At 41.3% G+C, this 14,274-nt stretch overlaps 2 protein-coding genes across 3 annotated transcripts in view; one reads left to right on the top strand and one right to left on the bottom strand.

The window, feature by feature from the left end:
• Nucleotides 1–14,064, bottom strand: part of AANAT (aralkylamine N-acetyltransferase) — a 47,423-nt gene extending 33,359 nt beyond the window's left edge. Inside the window, exon 1 of the mRNA XM_083597977.1 lies at nt 13,969–14,064. The gene's annotated coding sequence lies outside the window, so the exon portion shown is untranslated. The remainder of the gene's footprint in view (nt 1–13,968) is intronic.
• Nucleotides 1–14,274, top strand: part of UBE2O (ubiquitin conjugating enzyme E2 O) — a 63,420-nt gene that overhangs the window by 15,721 nt on the left and 33,425 nt on the right. For both annotated transcript variants that reach the window (XM_083597857.1, XM_083597858.1), the window contains exon 2: nt 14,078–14,137. In XM_083597857.1, coding sequence (XP_083453983.1) covers nt 14,078–14,137 — 60 coding nt within the window. The remainder of the gene's footprint in view (nt 1–14,077; nt 14,138–14,274) is intronic.

Below are 14,274 nucleotides of genomic sequence, written 5' to 3' on the forward strand. Positions count from 1 at the left end.
GGAAATATTTCTGATGTGCACAGCAGCTGGATTTCTGGCAGGCACAGCAGAGGCACAGCCTTTTGTAGGCACAGCAGAGACTTCACGGAAGAAAGGTAGGCGGGAGATTTTAGGGCGGCTATGCTTGGTTTAGCTGCTGAATTCCCTATTTAAAGGATAATTGCCAGTTGATCTGAAAACCTTCAGCTGGGCCTTCTCCTGTACCTTTCACAACCATACAATATGCAGAAATCAATCAGGGTGATTGGAGGGTATAGGAACCAATGTAACCCCCCCCTGCTAATGTCACCCAAAGAACTGGTTGTTAACAGGCAGAGATGCAGTGGCAGCCAGTAAAAGTTGGCAGTTTCAGTTTAAAAGATGCCTGATCAGAGAGTTGTAGACATAGCCTTTTCAAGACTCAGGTATATTAGACCATGTGTTTGTGCCACATCTTGCTTCACTACCCCACCTAAATTCCATCCTCAACATGCTGTATATTTCCTGGAAGAAGAATGTGGTACAGCATACTCTTGCCAGTTGAACTAAAGACGCCAGTAGAAATAGCATGTAAATGTGATATAGGCGCATATTTAATTCTTTCTTAGATTTCTTACTTACTGGTATGCTTCATTGCAAGGTCCCAGGGTGGGCTCTAGTTGGTATATCCAGGGCTTTTTTTCAGCCGGAACTTTCCAGAACTCAGTTTTGGCACCTCTCAGGTGGGCGCTGTTGCCATTATAAGAGAATAGGGGAGGCGTTCATGGTGAGTTCCAGCACTCCTTTTTCTAGAAGAATAGCACTGGGTGCATCTATAGTACAACCCTTAGTACAGTACTGCCTACAGACCTGTAATTTTTCAGAATTGTACCTGCCATTTTATACTGCATCATTTTTATGCAGAGGCTAATAGGGCATCAGAGATTAAGCACACAATTATTGCACATTTTAAGGTTATGACCTTCAAGTCTTCATTTGAACTATGACATGAATCAGATGTGAATGTTCTTAATATTATATGCCATTTTGCTGTTGGTAAATAATTTTGAGCACAGAGCATAATCTAAATAAGCAGTAGAACTGATCCCCTCCCAATATTTTCTATGCAGTTTTTAAAAGTTTGAGTAGGTATGGAACACCCTCCCTTCAGATGTCAAGGAGACAAAAGAACTACATAACTTTTAGAAGACATCTGAAGTCAGCCCTGTATCGGGAAATTTTTAATGTTTGATGATTTGCTATGTTTTATATATGCTGTAAGCTGCTTAGAGTAGCTGGGGAAATTCAGCCAGATGGGTGGGGTATAAATAATAAAATTTTTGTTCCTAGTAGTAGTAGTAGATTTTTCTGTTCTAATAGGAGGCCTCTCCTTATTGGTCACAGGCTTCTTCTGACTCATATCTCCCTTGCGTTTTCAGGGTGTACCTACTATTTATCCTTTTAGAAAGCAATTACTCTTTGCCCAGCTTCCAAGGTTATGTGGCAATAATACAGGGCAGAAAAGTGCCCTGGAACTGCTTTTGAGCAGGCTTCATTTCAAATGAAGACACACAACTACGGATTCTAACCTTTCTCTCTTCCCCTCTGAGGGGTCTAGTGTCCTATCCATCACTTCAGTCATTGCAGCTTGCTGGAGTCTAGGTGGGTGTGGATGATGAATAGAAACTGTTTGCTGTTGATAAGAAAAGTATTATTTTGGTGTAACGATGTGAGGCACTTTCTCCTGGTGGTGCCTTCCTTCACTGTGCTACCTGATCTCTTTAGAAGCCAGGTGAGGAAGACCTTGCTGGAAAAATGCTTTCTAAAGCTTTCCCACTTCATGCAAAAGGATATGGATTAGTCTTGCTGTTTTTACATTAATGAATTGTGTTCAGCTGAATGCATACGTGAAAAGCATGAAGCCCATTCTTCTAAGATTTCTTAGGCTGGGCATCTAGAAATTCCTATCTATAATGGGATAAGATGTGTTACATCATTTGTACCATACTTAAATTCTCTGTCCCCTTTTTAAAGTCATCAATTAATTTTGTCCATTGTTTCTAGCATTATATTGGGGCACTGGATTGTTGTCTACTGCTCTTACTATAGTAAGTGTACAAATGAATTTTCTTGTAAAGTGGTTTGTACCATGTCTGAACCAAGTGTTGGCACAAGGGAAAAGTTCTCTGTACCTCTGTCATTTCATTGTCCTGGGAAAGCCTTTGGAGAACAGTTTCCTGTTGCTATTTTAGACCTCACTTTTTAAGCTAGTGTTTCTGTGAATGCATGATTACGGTAGAATTTACAGTGGAATTGGAAGTGGAATATTAAAGTAGCTTGATTAGGCAAGTTCCAGACACTTCATTTAAAGTCTGCACAGGTGGCTGGGTTTGCCATACAAGTGTAACTTGTTTCCTAGAAATCTAAGGATGCCTTCTAATATGTTGCTGCTGCTGCTGCTGCTGCTGCTGTCTTCAAGAAATGAGCACACATGCAAAACACTAATGCCTAGAAAGTGGTGTTTGGAGGCAAAGTGTAAGCCTGATCCGAGAAGATACCTGAGACTAAATCAGCTCATTGGTCCATGTACAGTGGTACCTCGGGTTACAGACACTTCCGGTTACAGGCTCCACTAACCCAGAAATAGTACCTCAGGTTAAGAACTTTGCTTCAAGATGAGAACAGAAATCGTGCGGCAGCAGCGGGAGGCTCCATTAGCTAAAGTGGTGCCTCCGGTTAAGAACAGTTTCAGGTTAAGAAGGGACCTCCAGAACGATTTAAGTTCTTAACCCGAAGTACCACTGTAGTTTAGTGTTGTTTCAGTAGCTACTCCCTAGGACTATGGACATGAATTTTTCCAAGACTGAACCGGGGCCCTTTGGCCTGCATATGTTCTACCCCTGAGCTGCAGCCCATCCTGTTCAGTGTGTTCCTGGCATGCTTTTCCTGCCCTCCCTCCAAAGAGGCTTTGTGGGATTGCACAAACTACAAAGAAGAAACTAGTCTTGTCTATAACCATTCTTAAAGTGATCCTTTGCAATTGTGAATCCTGGCTACCTTTTCTGACACAGGGTTGCTGCCCGTTAGTTGGCAGATCCTTCAGACAAACAAAAGAAATGTGGAGAGGCAAAGCTTGTACTAATTTATAGTTGCCCGAAGATTGCCTCCCCTCTAAGTTAACTGTGTGATAACCCTCTCACAAGGAGCAAGCCAGGCTGTAGCTCTTTGCCCAGTGGTGGAGCATGAAGGAGAAGTGAAGTGATGAACCAGGAACGACACCTTTGGGTCATAGTAGATAATGTAAAATGATGCATGTCGGGGCAAAATATCTTTATTTCACATATACACATATGGGATGTGAACTGGTGGTGATGGACCAGGAATTGAGACCTTGGGGTCATAGTAGATAGCTCACTGAAGATGTTGACCTAGTGTGTGGCGGCTGTGAAAAAGGCAAATTCCATGCTAGGGAATTGAAAATAAAATTGCCAATATCACAGTGATATTACACAAATCTGTGGTGCAACCACATTTGGAATACTGTTCTGGTCAATTCACCTCAAAAAGGATATTGTAGAGTTGAGAAAAGTTCAGAAAAGGGCAACCAAAATGATCAAGGGGTTGGAGCGTCTTCCCTGTGATGAAAGGTTGCAATGTTTGGGACTTTTTAGCTTGGCGAAAAGGTGAATGAGAGGCAACCATAGAAGTTTATAAAATTATGTATGACAGAGAGAAAGGATTCCCCCTCACATAATGCCAGAACTCATGGAGATGCAATGAAGCTGAATTCAGGAACAGAAAGGTACTTTGGTGGCCACCAACCTAGATGGCTTTAGAAGAGGATTAGACAGATTAATGAAGGAGGAGGCTATCAATGGCTACCAACCACAATGGCTGTGCTCTACCTCCACTGTTGGAAGCAGTTGTGCTTCTGAATACCAGTTACTGGAAACCACAGGAGGGGCGAGTGCTTGCGGGTTTCCCACAGGCATCTAGTTGGCCTCCACAAGAACAGGATGCTGGTCTAGATGGGCCAGTGGCTCTTCCAATGTTCCCTGTTGAATTGGTGCAGTGCAGGCATGACTTTCCCATCTCAGTGAGAGCCAAACTAGGGGAAATGTTGGTAGAGTGAGTCAACTCGAAAGAAAGAATGCAGCCAAGGAGATCAAATCAAGGCTGCATTCCTCAGGGAACAGGGTTTAACCCTTTATGCCGGTGCCATTACCTACTCTTTAAAATCGCTTTCTCAGCAGCAGTTCTTTGCTCCACAGCAAGAAAATATGCATGTACCCTCCACACCATGGGAGGTTAACACTAAGGAAACAGTTCAAGGGGAAAGATTAACCCCCCTCTCTTTCTCTCATCCCGTTTTCCTAGCTAAGTTTATCTTCTAAAAATAAGGGAAGCCTTGAATCTGCTAACCTCTTCTCCAGTTTGGCCCTGTGATTGAGGCCTGAGCAGTGGCGTAGCGTGGGGGGTGCAGGGGGGGCGGGCTGCACCGGGCGCAACATCTGGGGTTAGGGCAAATCCATGGGTTAGGGGGCGCAAATTCACGGGTTAGGGGGCGCAAATCCACGGGTTAGGGGGCGCAAATTACTTGCCTTGCCCCGGGTGCTGACAACCGACGCTACGCCACTGGGCCTGAGTGATGTTAATATTGTGTGTTTTGAACTTGACTTGAAATGTGCAAAGAGATTAAAATTATGGGTTTTAAAAATGTATATTTCAGTCACATTGATAGATCTCATTAAATTCTTTATATTTATGACAAGCTAAGAACAAGAGAAGCTTAGTTTTGTTACATACTTACATTTTGTAACTTTCAAAAGTTATTGGGGACAGATAAAGCAGAATAGACATTGTTTTTGTATTTAAATGAAACTAATTGATAATAAAAAAATTGTTTTATGAGCCTGAGTTTGAAACAGTACACAAAAGGAAGTGAAGTAGATCTGACTGACTAAACCCAAGTTTTTAAAAGTGAAACAATTGCAACAGTCTAGCCTAAATGCAGTTTCATTGTTTCTAATGTCTTAAGAGTTATGATAACTGTTTGCCAAATTTTGCTGATGACTGGCAATCAATAGGCATAGTCAATACAAAAAAGGATTAGGAAAGTAATGCATGACTTCAGAATAGAGAAATAGAAATTGGATGAAATTTGATAGTGCAGAGTGTAAGGTCATGTAGTTGGGGACTAGTAATAAGCACTTCTGCCGTCTCCTGTGGGCTCATCAGCTAGCAGCAGAATTGCCCTGGGAGGGATGGGAGGCGACCTAGGGGATTGCACAATGACCAAATGACAAAAAATGATGCAGCTACAAAGGACGCAGGTTTGTAGCAAGTAAGGCTTTCTAATAATAGGTGCTAAGTAAATATTAAGGCGTTGGTGGGACTGACCTGGAATAAAACATGCAATTTATCTCTCCTCTTCAAGGAGGGTAACGGAAAAGCTGCAAGAAAAGCACTTTAAACACAAACACACACACACACAGCCCTAAAACCTCAAGATGGGAGATATAGTTGGTTTGGCAAAAAAAGCTGAGAGTAGGAGATGGCTGTCCTTTGACACAGAGGTATTAATACATTAGAGATAATTACACGTTTGAATGATAGAAAAGCTGTGTGCACTATGCAAATAGTAAGCTGTTGTTGCTCTCTTATCCTCAGGTGATAAAGGATATGGTTTGATTGATCTCCTGATAGCATGTGTGTGTTGAATCTGTTATGAACATGTTAGAGTAGACCAGGCATGTACAACTTCCAAGAAACTGTGATTGTACTATAAAACTATTAAAAAACAACTGGCAGTGATCTACCCATTAGATTGACCAGAGCTGCTTCCCCCTCTTTTTTGGTGGGGGGAGGGGAGGTCAGGATACCACTAACGACCAGGGACATCCTGCAATCGACCAGTATATCACGATCGACCGGTTGGACAGGTCAGGAGTAGACTGATTCAGGTGTCATGCAGAAACCATGGTTTAACTATATGGTCAAAGCTTTCTGCCTGTTCACGTTCCCCCTTTCCCCTCTTATACCAAGTTCCCTCAGTTTGGGCAAACAGACCATAATTTGCCATAGCTGAAATGAAGTTAGCAAGCTCATTGTTTGGCTACCAAATCTGTAATGCAGTGAACATAAATTCGCTCCACTTTGAAAAAGGAAGCATCTCATAAGATTCCTCTTAAGTTTTCCACCCTTTTTTTCCTATACTGGGCTTTGGCAAGAAAGGGTAGCATACAGAAAGGAGAAAGTATACAGTGCTGCTGAAGTGTCTGCTGTACTTTCCGACTGACTTTCTCACGGTCCTGTTGTTTAAGTATGTGAAGCTTTGCACAGTGTAGTGCACCCCACTAGCAACCTGATACTTAGAGTCAGTAGGGTAGATGCACTGCCTGCAGAGTAAGGAAAGCAGTGTTACAATTGCCCACAGTAGGCTACATGCTGCACTTTAAAACAGGAGGCAGTTCTTTCCTAATAGTCATGCTGGCTATCAAAATTCACCACCTCAGTGATCCAGTCTACTAAATTAGATTTACATGAAGACATTGTTTCAACGGCTTAAAAAAAGTACACTTGGATAGTCTCACCTTCAAAACAGAAATGTTGTGTGTGTGTCAATATTCAATATTTCTTAGCCTAAGTACAGTGGAACCTCGATTTTCAAGTGTCTCGGAAGTTGAACGTTTTGGCTTTCGAACACCGAAAACCCAGAAGCAACTGCTTCGGTTTTCGAACAATTTTCGGAAGCCAAACGTGCCACGCGGCTTCCGTTTTGAGTTTCCCTATTGTATTGAGGCTTCTGCTTTCAGTTTTTGGTTTTCGAATGTTTTGGAAGTCGAATGGCCTTCCAGAACGGATTACATTCGAAAACCAAGGTAAGATTTTCTTTTTTTAAAGGCTTTGGGTTTTCTATGTTTTGATCACCACTATTTATGTCATACCTATGATGACTTGACAGTTGAGAACAGTATACTTTCATGTCATATTATTTTTTACATAATATATTTTAAAGCAATGGTAGATATGCAATTGGTGTTCCTAGTGGCATTGAACCAGTAGAAGCATCTTCTGTGAGCATCCCCACTGGCTGGGGAGAATGAGGGTTGTAGTCATATGGGGGAGCACCAGGTTGGGGAAGGGTGCCTTATTCCACTTTTTACCACTTGATGCAAAGATTCCTCAGGTGCCTGCATTAGTTCTTCAAAGCCAGGATTGGTAGCCAGAGTAGTCTCATTTATGGTTTCTTCTAGCCTTTAAGAGCATGCAATAGCAAGCAGAAAAGGCAGCCATAATTTTTTTGAAACAAATTGGGGGGGACACAAAAATGAGGGGACTCCCCCATTTTTCTGGTTTATTCCCAGGCTTTCACATTGTTATAAATGATGTTTAGGAGCTTAGCACTGTAAGCATTCTCTGTTCTGTGTTGCTGCCTCTTTTCTCTTATGCATTTCCACCCTTCAAGAGTAACTGGAAGTGGGGGGGGGGGGAGTCAGTGAAGTGTGACACCATTAAGTACCTAACAGGATAAACCTGACATAGCATATATGTCTGTCTGCAGCTCAAACGTGCATAGCTCTTGGGTAATGAGAAATGAATATGCATTGGCAAATGACAAGGGAGAAGGGGGTGGCATTGCTTCGAAGAGGGAATGTGCTTGGCTTTGAATGAATCTGAAGAATTCATTAACATAAATGCAGTAGTCAAATAATACTTCCCGGCAGATGCTTTAGAAGAATATTTAAATTATTGGACTAGTGGAGGTGGTTGTATATGAGCGTGTATGCTTAGGAATTTTAGTTAAAATACGTGGCTATTCTCTGACCCTATTCTCTGCTGTAGAAAGAGGCATTGTGGTGATGTGAGAGTGGTGAAGACATTTTTCTCAAGATAGAAAAGGAAATCTGGTGCTGCTATCCAGTACAACACAATGCTGGGGAAATTTACTAAAAAAGCAAAATAATAGTGTATGAAGCTGAAAGAGACTTTTTGGTCCCAATCATTCTATCCTCTGAGAGAGATTGTTTTCTTGAACTTCTCAGCAGATGATGGCCAATTATCTATGAGCCCCATTCCAGACAATATAGAGGTACTGCTTAGTTGAGTGGTGGTCATCCTGTTCTGGAGGTGGTGGCACTCCTCTTAAAATGATCAGGTGCACTGTTGAGGGGTGTTCATTGATCCAGCTTTGATAAGCAGGGAATCAAGAGGCCTCTGTGGCTTAGGCTGATATGCTAATTGCAGCCCTGCCTGCCTTCCGTTACCTGCCTGTTTGGATCACCGCAGTGTGTTACGTGGAGTTTCCTTTGAAACAGTCCAGAACCAGTAAGCCTGGGAAGAGGCAGCTGGATGGTTAACCTGCACTGGACAACTGAATGTATTATGTTAGTGCTTCATCATTTGTGCTGGCTTCCAGACCATCTCTAAGGACAGTTCAGCATGTTGGTTTTGACTTTGAAAGTCCATAACAGCTTGGGACTAGGGTACTTGAAAAGTCCTCTCCTCCCATTTTCCCTTATCCAGTCTTAGAGAACGGTGTCAGATGATCATCTCAAAGTGGCACTGCAAAGTGAAGCATGATAGGTGCCCACTATGTGGAAAGCTATTTCAGTGATGGTGCTATGGCTATGGAATAGTCTTTCCAGGGAGGCTCACCTAGTTCCTCCTAATTTCAGCACCAGATAAAGGTCTCCACCCACTTCCAGGCATCTTAAGGTTTTTAAAGATCTCTTCTAACTTACTAATCTTATTAGAATTGAGTTAACCTTGTGTTAATGCTTCATTGTTGGTTCCCCCCATCCTTTTTTTTAAAAAAAAAAGATTGATAACAGTAAGTTATCCAGAGAGCACTTTTTGGGGGCAGCATGTAATTGTTGTAAATAAAGAAGTAAAACTTCAATCGTAACCAATTCTCACACACTATTCTTAGGCCATATGGTGTTGTAGAGTGTCTAATGCTCATAAATTAGCTTTCCGTTTATTCCAGGACCTAATAGCAGAGTACAAATATAATATCAAAGAAAATTACATGGATATGGCTCAGATTGCCAGGACTGCTTTTTTCCTTGCCTTTATATGAGTAATCTTTACTGTTTTGGTACAGAATCATATAACATTTGTAGTTGACAGATGCTTCATAAATCAGATTTCTCTACTATTAAGTGCTATGTCATTCAGAAGGGACACTGACTGTCTTAATACTACTTCTGTCATCAACATTAGAGGTAGAGATGCTGGTGAATTGCATTTGGAACCCAGTCAAAGTTGCACTAGGCTTTTACAGGATGTTAGGTCTGACAGATTCCAGAATAACCTTTTGTGTTAATTACACAGTCTATGGCACATCAATGACCTAATGGTAAAGAATAGCCAATCTGAAATGTGGTGGATTTTGGATCTTCCAGTCAAAGAAATCTGGATTGCAGAGTGAAACCACATAGCTCCACCTTGTTTCCTAATTGAGGAGAAATTTCCCAGCACATTACTGATTTGTAAGAAGCAAAGGGCTTTCCCCTCAGTGGTAACTGGCCCATCATCTAGATCAAAATGCATTTTATAGAGTGGCTATTGATTAGTTTCTCAGACTGCATCCATGGACAGGCGGGAGCAATATAATTCAGATGTCCAAGGCAGGGATGGGTTTGGTACCTTGGTAAATAAAATTTGCAACATCATTTTGACTTCAAACTATTACCGTACTTATAATTTCTTAAAATAAAATTTAATTATAACTTGCTTTAAAAATATTTTTTTAAATCTCTGAGTGGTATACATAAAACAGGTATGTTAAAATCAACAAACATGTAACTCAAATTTTTGGCAGGCATCTGAACAAGTGCAATGAAGGAGTCTCCCTAATGTCTATAGGCAGGAGCAAGAGATGTGCAGTTCTGTGCATCAGCAGTGGTGGATACCTTCGTCTTTGTTAAGTTGTGGGCGAACATATCAGACGACACAGCGATTCTTCCAAAGCAGCTCTTTATTTGTAAGCTGGAACAGAACTGAACTGAGGAGCTCAGTCAGCCTGCTTATATAGAGCTCCACTAGAATGCAACAGTAACCATATTCTGTAACTAGCCAATCACTGAACGTCACTTTCGATCCTTCATTTGCATAACTATCTACAGTATCCCCCTGCTGGCCCAGGGTGAGAACTTCAGTACATAACAGTCTTGATGTTAAAAGGTGTGGGGTACTTGCTAGGACTCCCAAGTTACCCCTATAATCCCACTTGCATGCAAGCAAAACATATATTCCCATAGTATAAACAAGCAAAAATATGCATTCTATATAATACACAGGCAGTTCAGGGCAGTAATGCCCCATTCCTTTACACATACATATAGATTTAAGTGTTTTTAAAATATTTGCAAAATATTTTAAAATAGTTTTGCTATCCAGGAAAGAGGGAAAAGAAGTGTGGAGCTGATAATCTTGCCCTGTGACCTCACCTGCTGTGTTACCAATGAACGTTGAAGCCAGGCTAGATAACCATAAGGACTAGAAACTTAATTTAAAGAAAAATGCTGAGATGCTGCTGAATTCTGGCCCATATCATATTTCTACAGACACTTTTGACTGTAGTAGGAAAGCAAGGCTAGAGGTTGCCATATAGTTCTGTAAATATGGGGGGGGGAACTATTCCCTATATGAATTTCCATCTGTTTACTTTTCCAAGAGTTTTTACTTCTCTTATTTCCACTAGCACATCTTCTACAGAAGAACATACAGTATTTGTAGCCCTTCCAGGAATTAAAAATAATCTCCCAGCACAGGGGCCTCATGGACCAGTTTTGTTATATGTGTAATCTTTAAACATAGAAAAATATGCCTTGACTGCTTTAAGTGGACTAGAAAGGGTGGGTGGGTGGGCGTGTGGGTGTGTGAGAGAGAGAGAGAGAGAGAGAGAATGATGATGATTTTAAAGGAAGATATTGGTATATGGATATATAGCTGGCATCTTGATCTGAAGCTATTGCAGATAGCTGCTCCTGTGGTCTCGCCAAAAAAGTACTAAAAATGGAAAAAGCACTAGAAACATGAAGTTTCAGCTATATCTCACCTCAGGCAATTCAGTTTTGTTTGGGAGTCCTGGGAATTTTGCCTGGAATCGGAATTGTACAATAAGCAGTTTTTACAGCTTTCAGTCCCTTTATTGTTCCATTCTCTGATATTTCATTATTTATATTGTACTTGACTCTTGTCTTGACACTGAAAGTAAATGCAGCTTTCCTGCACAAAGGCGTGTGAGCCATTTTGATTGCAAAATGTTCTCATCTATCCTCAGCCAGTTTCCTTGTGGAGAATTGCATCTCTAGAATGCAGAGCAATGTGGCTGCTGAGGTATTCAGTGCGGCAGGTGTGCTGTGTACAGCTCAGCTTGGCTTATGCATATCTTCGAAAATGTCTCTTCCTAACCCCATCCCTCCACCACAGCTCATGCATCGCTGCAAAGGAGAGGGAGTTAAAACTGTTTCAGTGAATAGAAATTGCAGCCGAGTTTTCCGGCAGTGATGCAATTGTGCTGCATTGTCCCGGTAGCTTTCACACACTCCTTCTGCATTGTGAGCGACGGGAGTGGCTCTTCTGTTTATCAGGGAAATTAAATGCAGGTCTTGGGTACACACAATGCAACTGGATTTCAGGGAAGTGTCATCTTCAATGCTTGATGTGAAGACTTAGTGAAACTTAGATTATTTCTTGTATGCCTAAGAGTCAAGTGTGATTTTGATTTCATCATCTAACCAAATAACTATTGCTGCCTTGAAATATTTAGCAGACCAGCACAACCTCAGGGTGCAATGCTGTGCACGTTGAACTGAGTCCAATCTTGTGGATATCTTTGCTTGGTATGTTGTGCAAGTGTACATGATGGTACATTGGGGAAACCTCACAAAAAGATCTATCCCATGAGACAGTGTTTTGTAGTTATAGGAGCATTGGACCTGGAGACACAGGTTCAGATCCTTGGCTAACTGAAATATATTACTCTGCTTCTTTGTGATCTTCATCTACAAACTATTTATATGTGGGCACAATTCAAGGTTATGGTTATTGCTTTTAAAGTTATAAATAGATTGTAACTTGGACAGTTCTATCCCATACTCTCCAATCTGTATTGGAGATCCTGCTCCAGATTTTCCTGCTGGCTGAAATGGAGTGGATAAGCTTACTGGGGCACGGTCTCTTCAATATCTCAAGGAGGCCTAAATGACCCCTTTATTTTCACCCCACCATTTCATTAAAGACATAGATTTTTAGGAAGACTTGGGTAGAGGCTGAGAGGACCCAATCCAATTATCTGCTGTGCTGCTGGTGAACCTCATTATTCTGCTGACTGCACAGCTAGAGATTCACTATCAGCATAGCTTTGCAGTATACAGTTAATCCTGGTGCTTTCCGAGATGCATAAAGCTTGCAGTGACACCTATGTGTTTCTCAAAACCAGGCAGCTGATTATCTCTAAACTGCCAAGAAGACTTGAGAATGCTGTTGAATGCAATGAGAGCTTGTGTTTCCCTCATGCTAAATAATACCCTGCTGTTGTTGTTGTTATGGTTGTTAGACAAACTAAGAAAATATTGCAGACAAGCATTGCGCTGCCAAGGTGAGAATGGAGCCCTTCTAGCTATAGATTTTTAGTGAGCTGAAAAGGAGGATACATAAGACGGTGTTGGAAGGGAGGCAACCGAATGTGCTGACTAGGGCAGAAGCATGAGTCTGTTGTAAAGAAAGGGTTGTGTGGCGGGCATGATCAAGTTTAGTGAGGTGAGCATTTATCTGTAGAGCTGCTATTTCACATTTCCGCAGGTGTTCATAATGCAGATGCTGTATCGTAGTGTTGATTGTCATTGAGTTCCAGCTCAGTGGGAGGACGAGTGGTTTGAAAATGCTCTTTCTTGCCATCACAACTGATAGCCTTTTCTTAGACAGAATGACTTGGCCATCAAGTACCCTTTGCTTTGATCTGCTTGTTCATTTGACAGATCGATAATATTTGAATTGCACAGCATATTTTGAATAAAACACCTATCTCTTACTTTTTGTGCATGCATGTCTGTAGTGCCTTGGCGACGGCATTATTATTATTATTATTATTATTATTATTATTATTATTAAGATTTGGCACAATATGCTGTGGAAATGGCTTTGCTCCAAAAACAATCTGGAGATAGAGGCACATCTGATCAAGCAAGCATGCATACCATTTTACAGTGGTACCTCAGGTTACATACGCTTCAGGTTACAGACTCCACTAACCCAGAAATAGTACCTCGGGTTAAGAACTTTGCTTCAGAATGAGAACAGAAAGCATGCTGTGGCAGCGCGGCGGCAGTGGGAGGCCCCATTAGCTAAAGTGGTGCTTCAGGTTAAGAACAGTTTCAGGTTAAGAACAGACCTCCGGAACGAATTAAGTACGTAACCAGAAGTACCACTGTATATATCCTAGAATCTTCCTCTTAACCCACACGCTCCAAACTAGCACTGTCAATTACCACTTGTTGTGTGAGCCACATTCCTCTGTGCTTTGAAATGTCTCTGCTCTGGGCAGAGGTAAAACATATTTCTCTCTGCTAATCAGAATGGCCCGTGTAGTTTTTTTCTAAGGAATCTGATAGAGAGCAAGATTTCTACTACATTTCTAGTAGTAAATGCTATGTAGTGATACTCATCCCAGATACAAAGAGCAGCCCGAAGTTCCACTTTTGATGCTAACAATACTAATAACTGGATGGGAAAAGTTCAGAGAACCTATTTATGCAAGTCTGAGCTTCTTGGAAGAAAGGTGGAATACAAGTAAACAAAATTAAATGATGGAATAACAAAATAAAACCCCATATAGTCTTGTCTTGTTGCCATGTCCATCACTAAAGTGGAATTATGAACACCAGCAGCATTGTATGAATGTACAGATAATTACTTCATTGTGCAGCTACAGCTTATATTGGTACAAAATGTGTGTGTACACACACATATTATATGTGTAAAAATTTAAAAAAGACCAACCTGGTAGTCCACTTGATTCGAAATCAGGCTGTACATATGAAGGTATGGTGAGGATCCATCTTAATTATATTCTCTCTCTTTTGTCTTTTCCTCACCACCTCCCCTTCAGCTGAAGCTTGAAGACCGGTCAGTGGTACCTCGGGATGTTGTCAGGCACATGGGCTCACGGGTAAGTGCTGCTGTTTTGTGTATAGACACGAGAAACCAAAGCCTAGTGTTTCAGTAGTAAATTTTGCATAGTCTGAATCTGCAACATAGGAAATACTTGGCTTTGAATGTGATCGGACTGTATTGTAAAATTCATTT

This window comes from Podarcis filfolensis, assembly GCF_964270895.1.
Source record: "Podarcis filfolensis genome assembly, chromosome: 2".
In the NCBI taxonomy this organism is placed as follows: Eukaryota; Metazoa; Chordata; class Lepidosauria; order Squamata; family Lacertidae; genus Podarcis; species Podarcis filfolensis.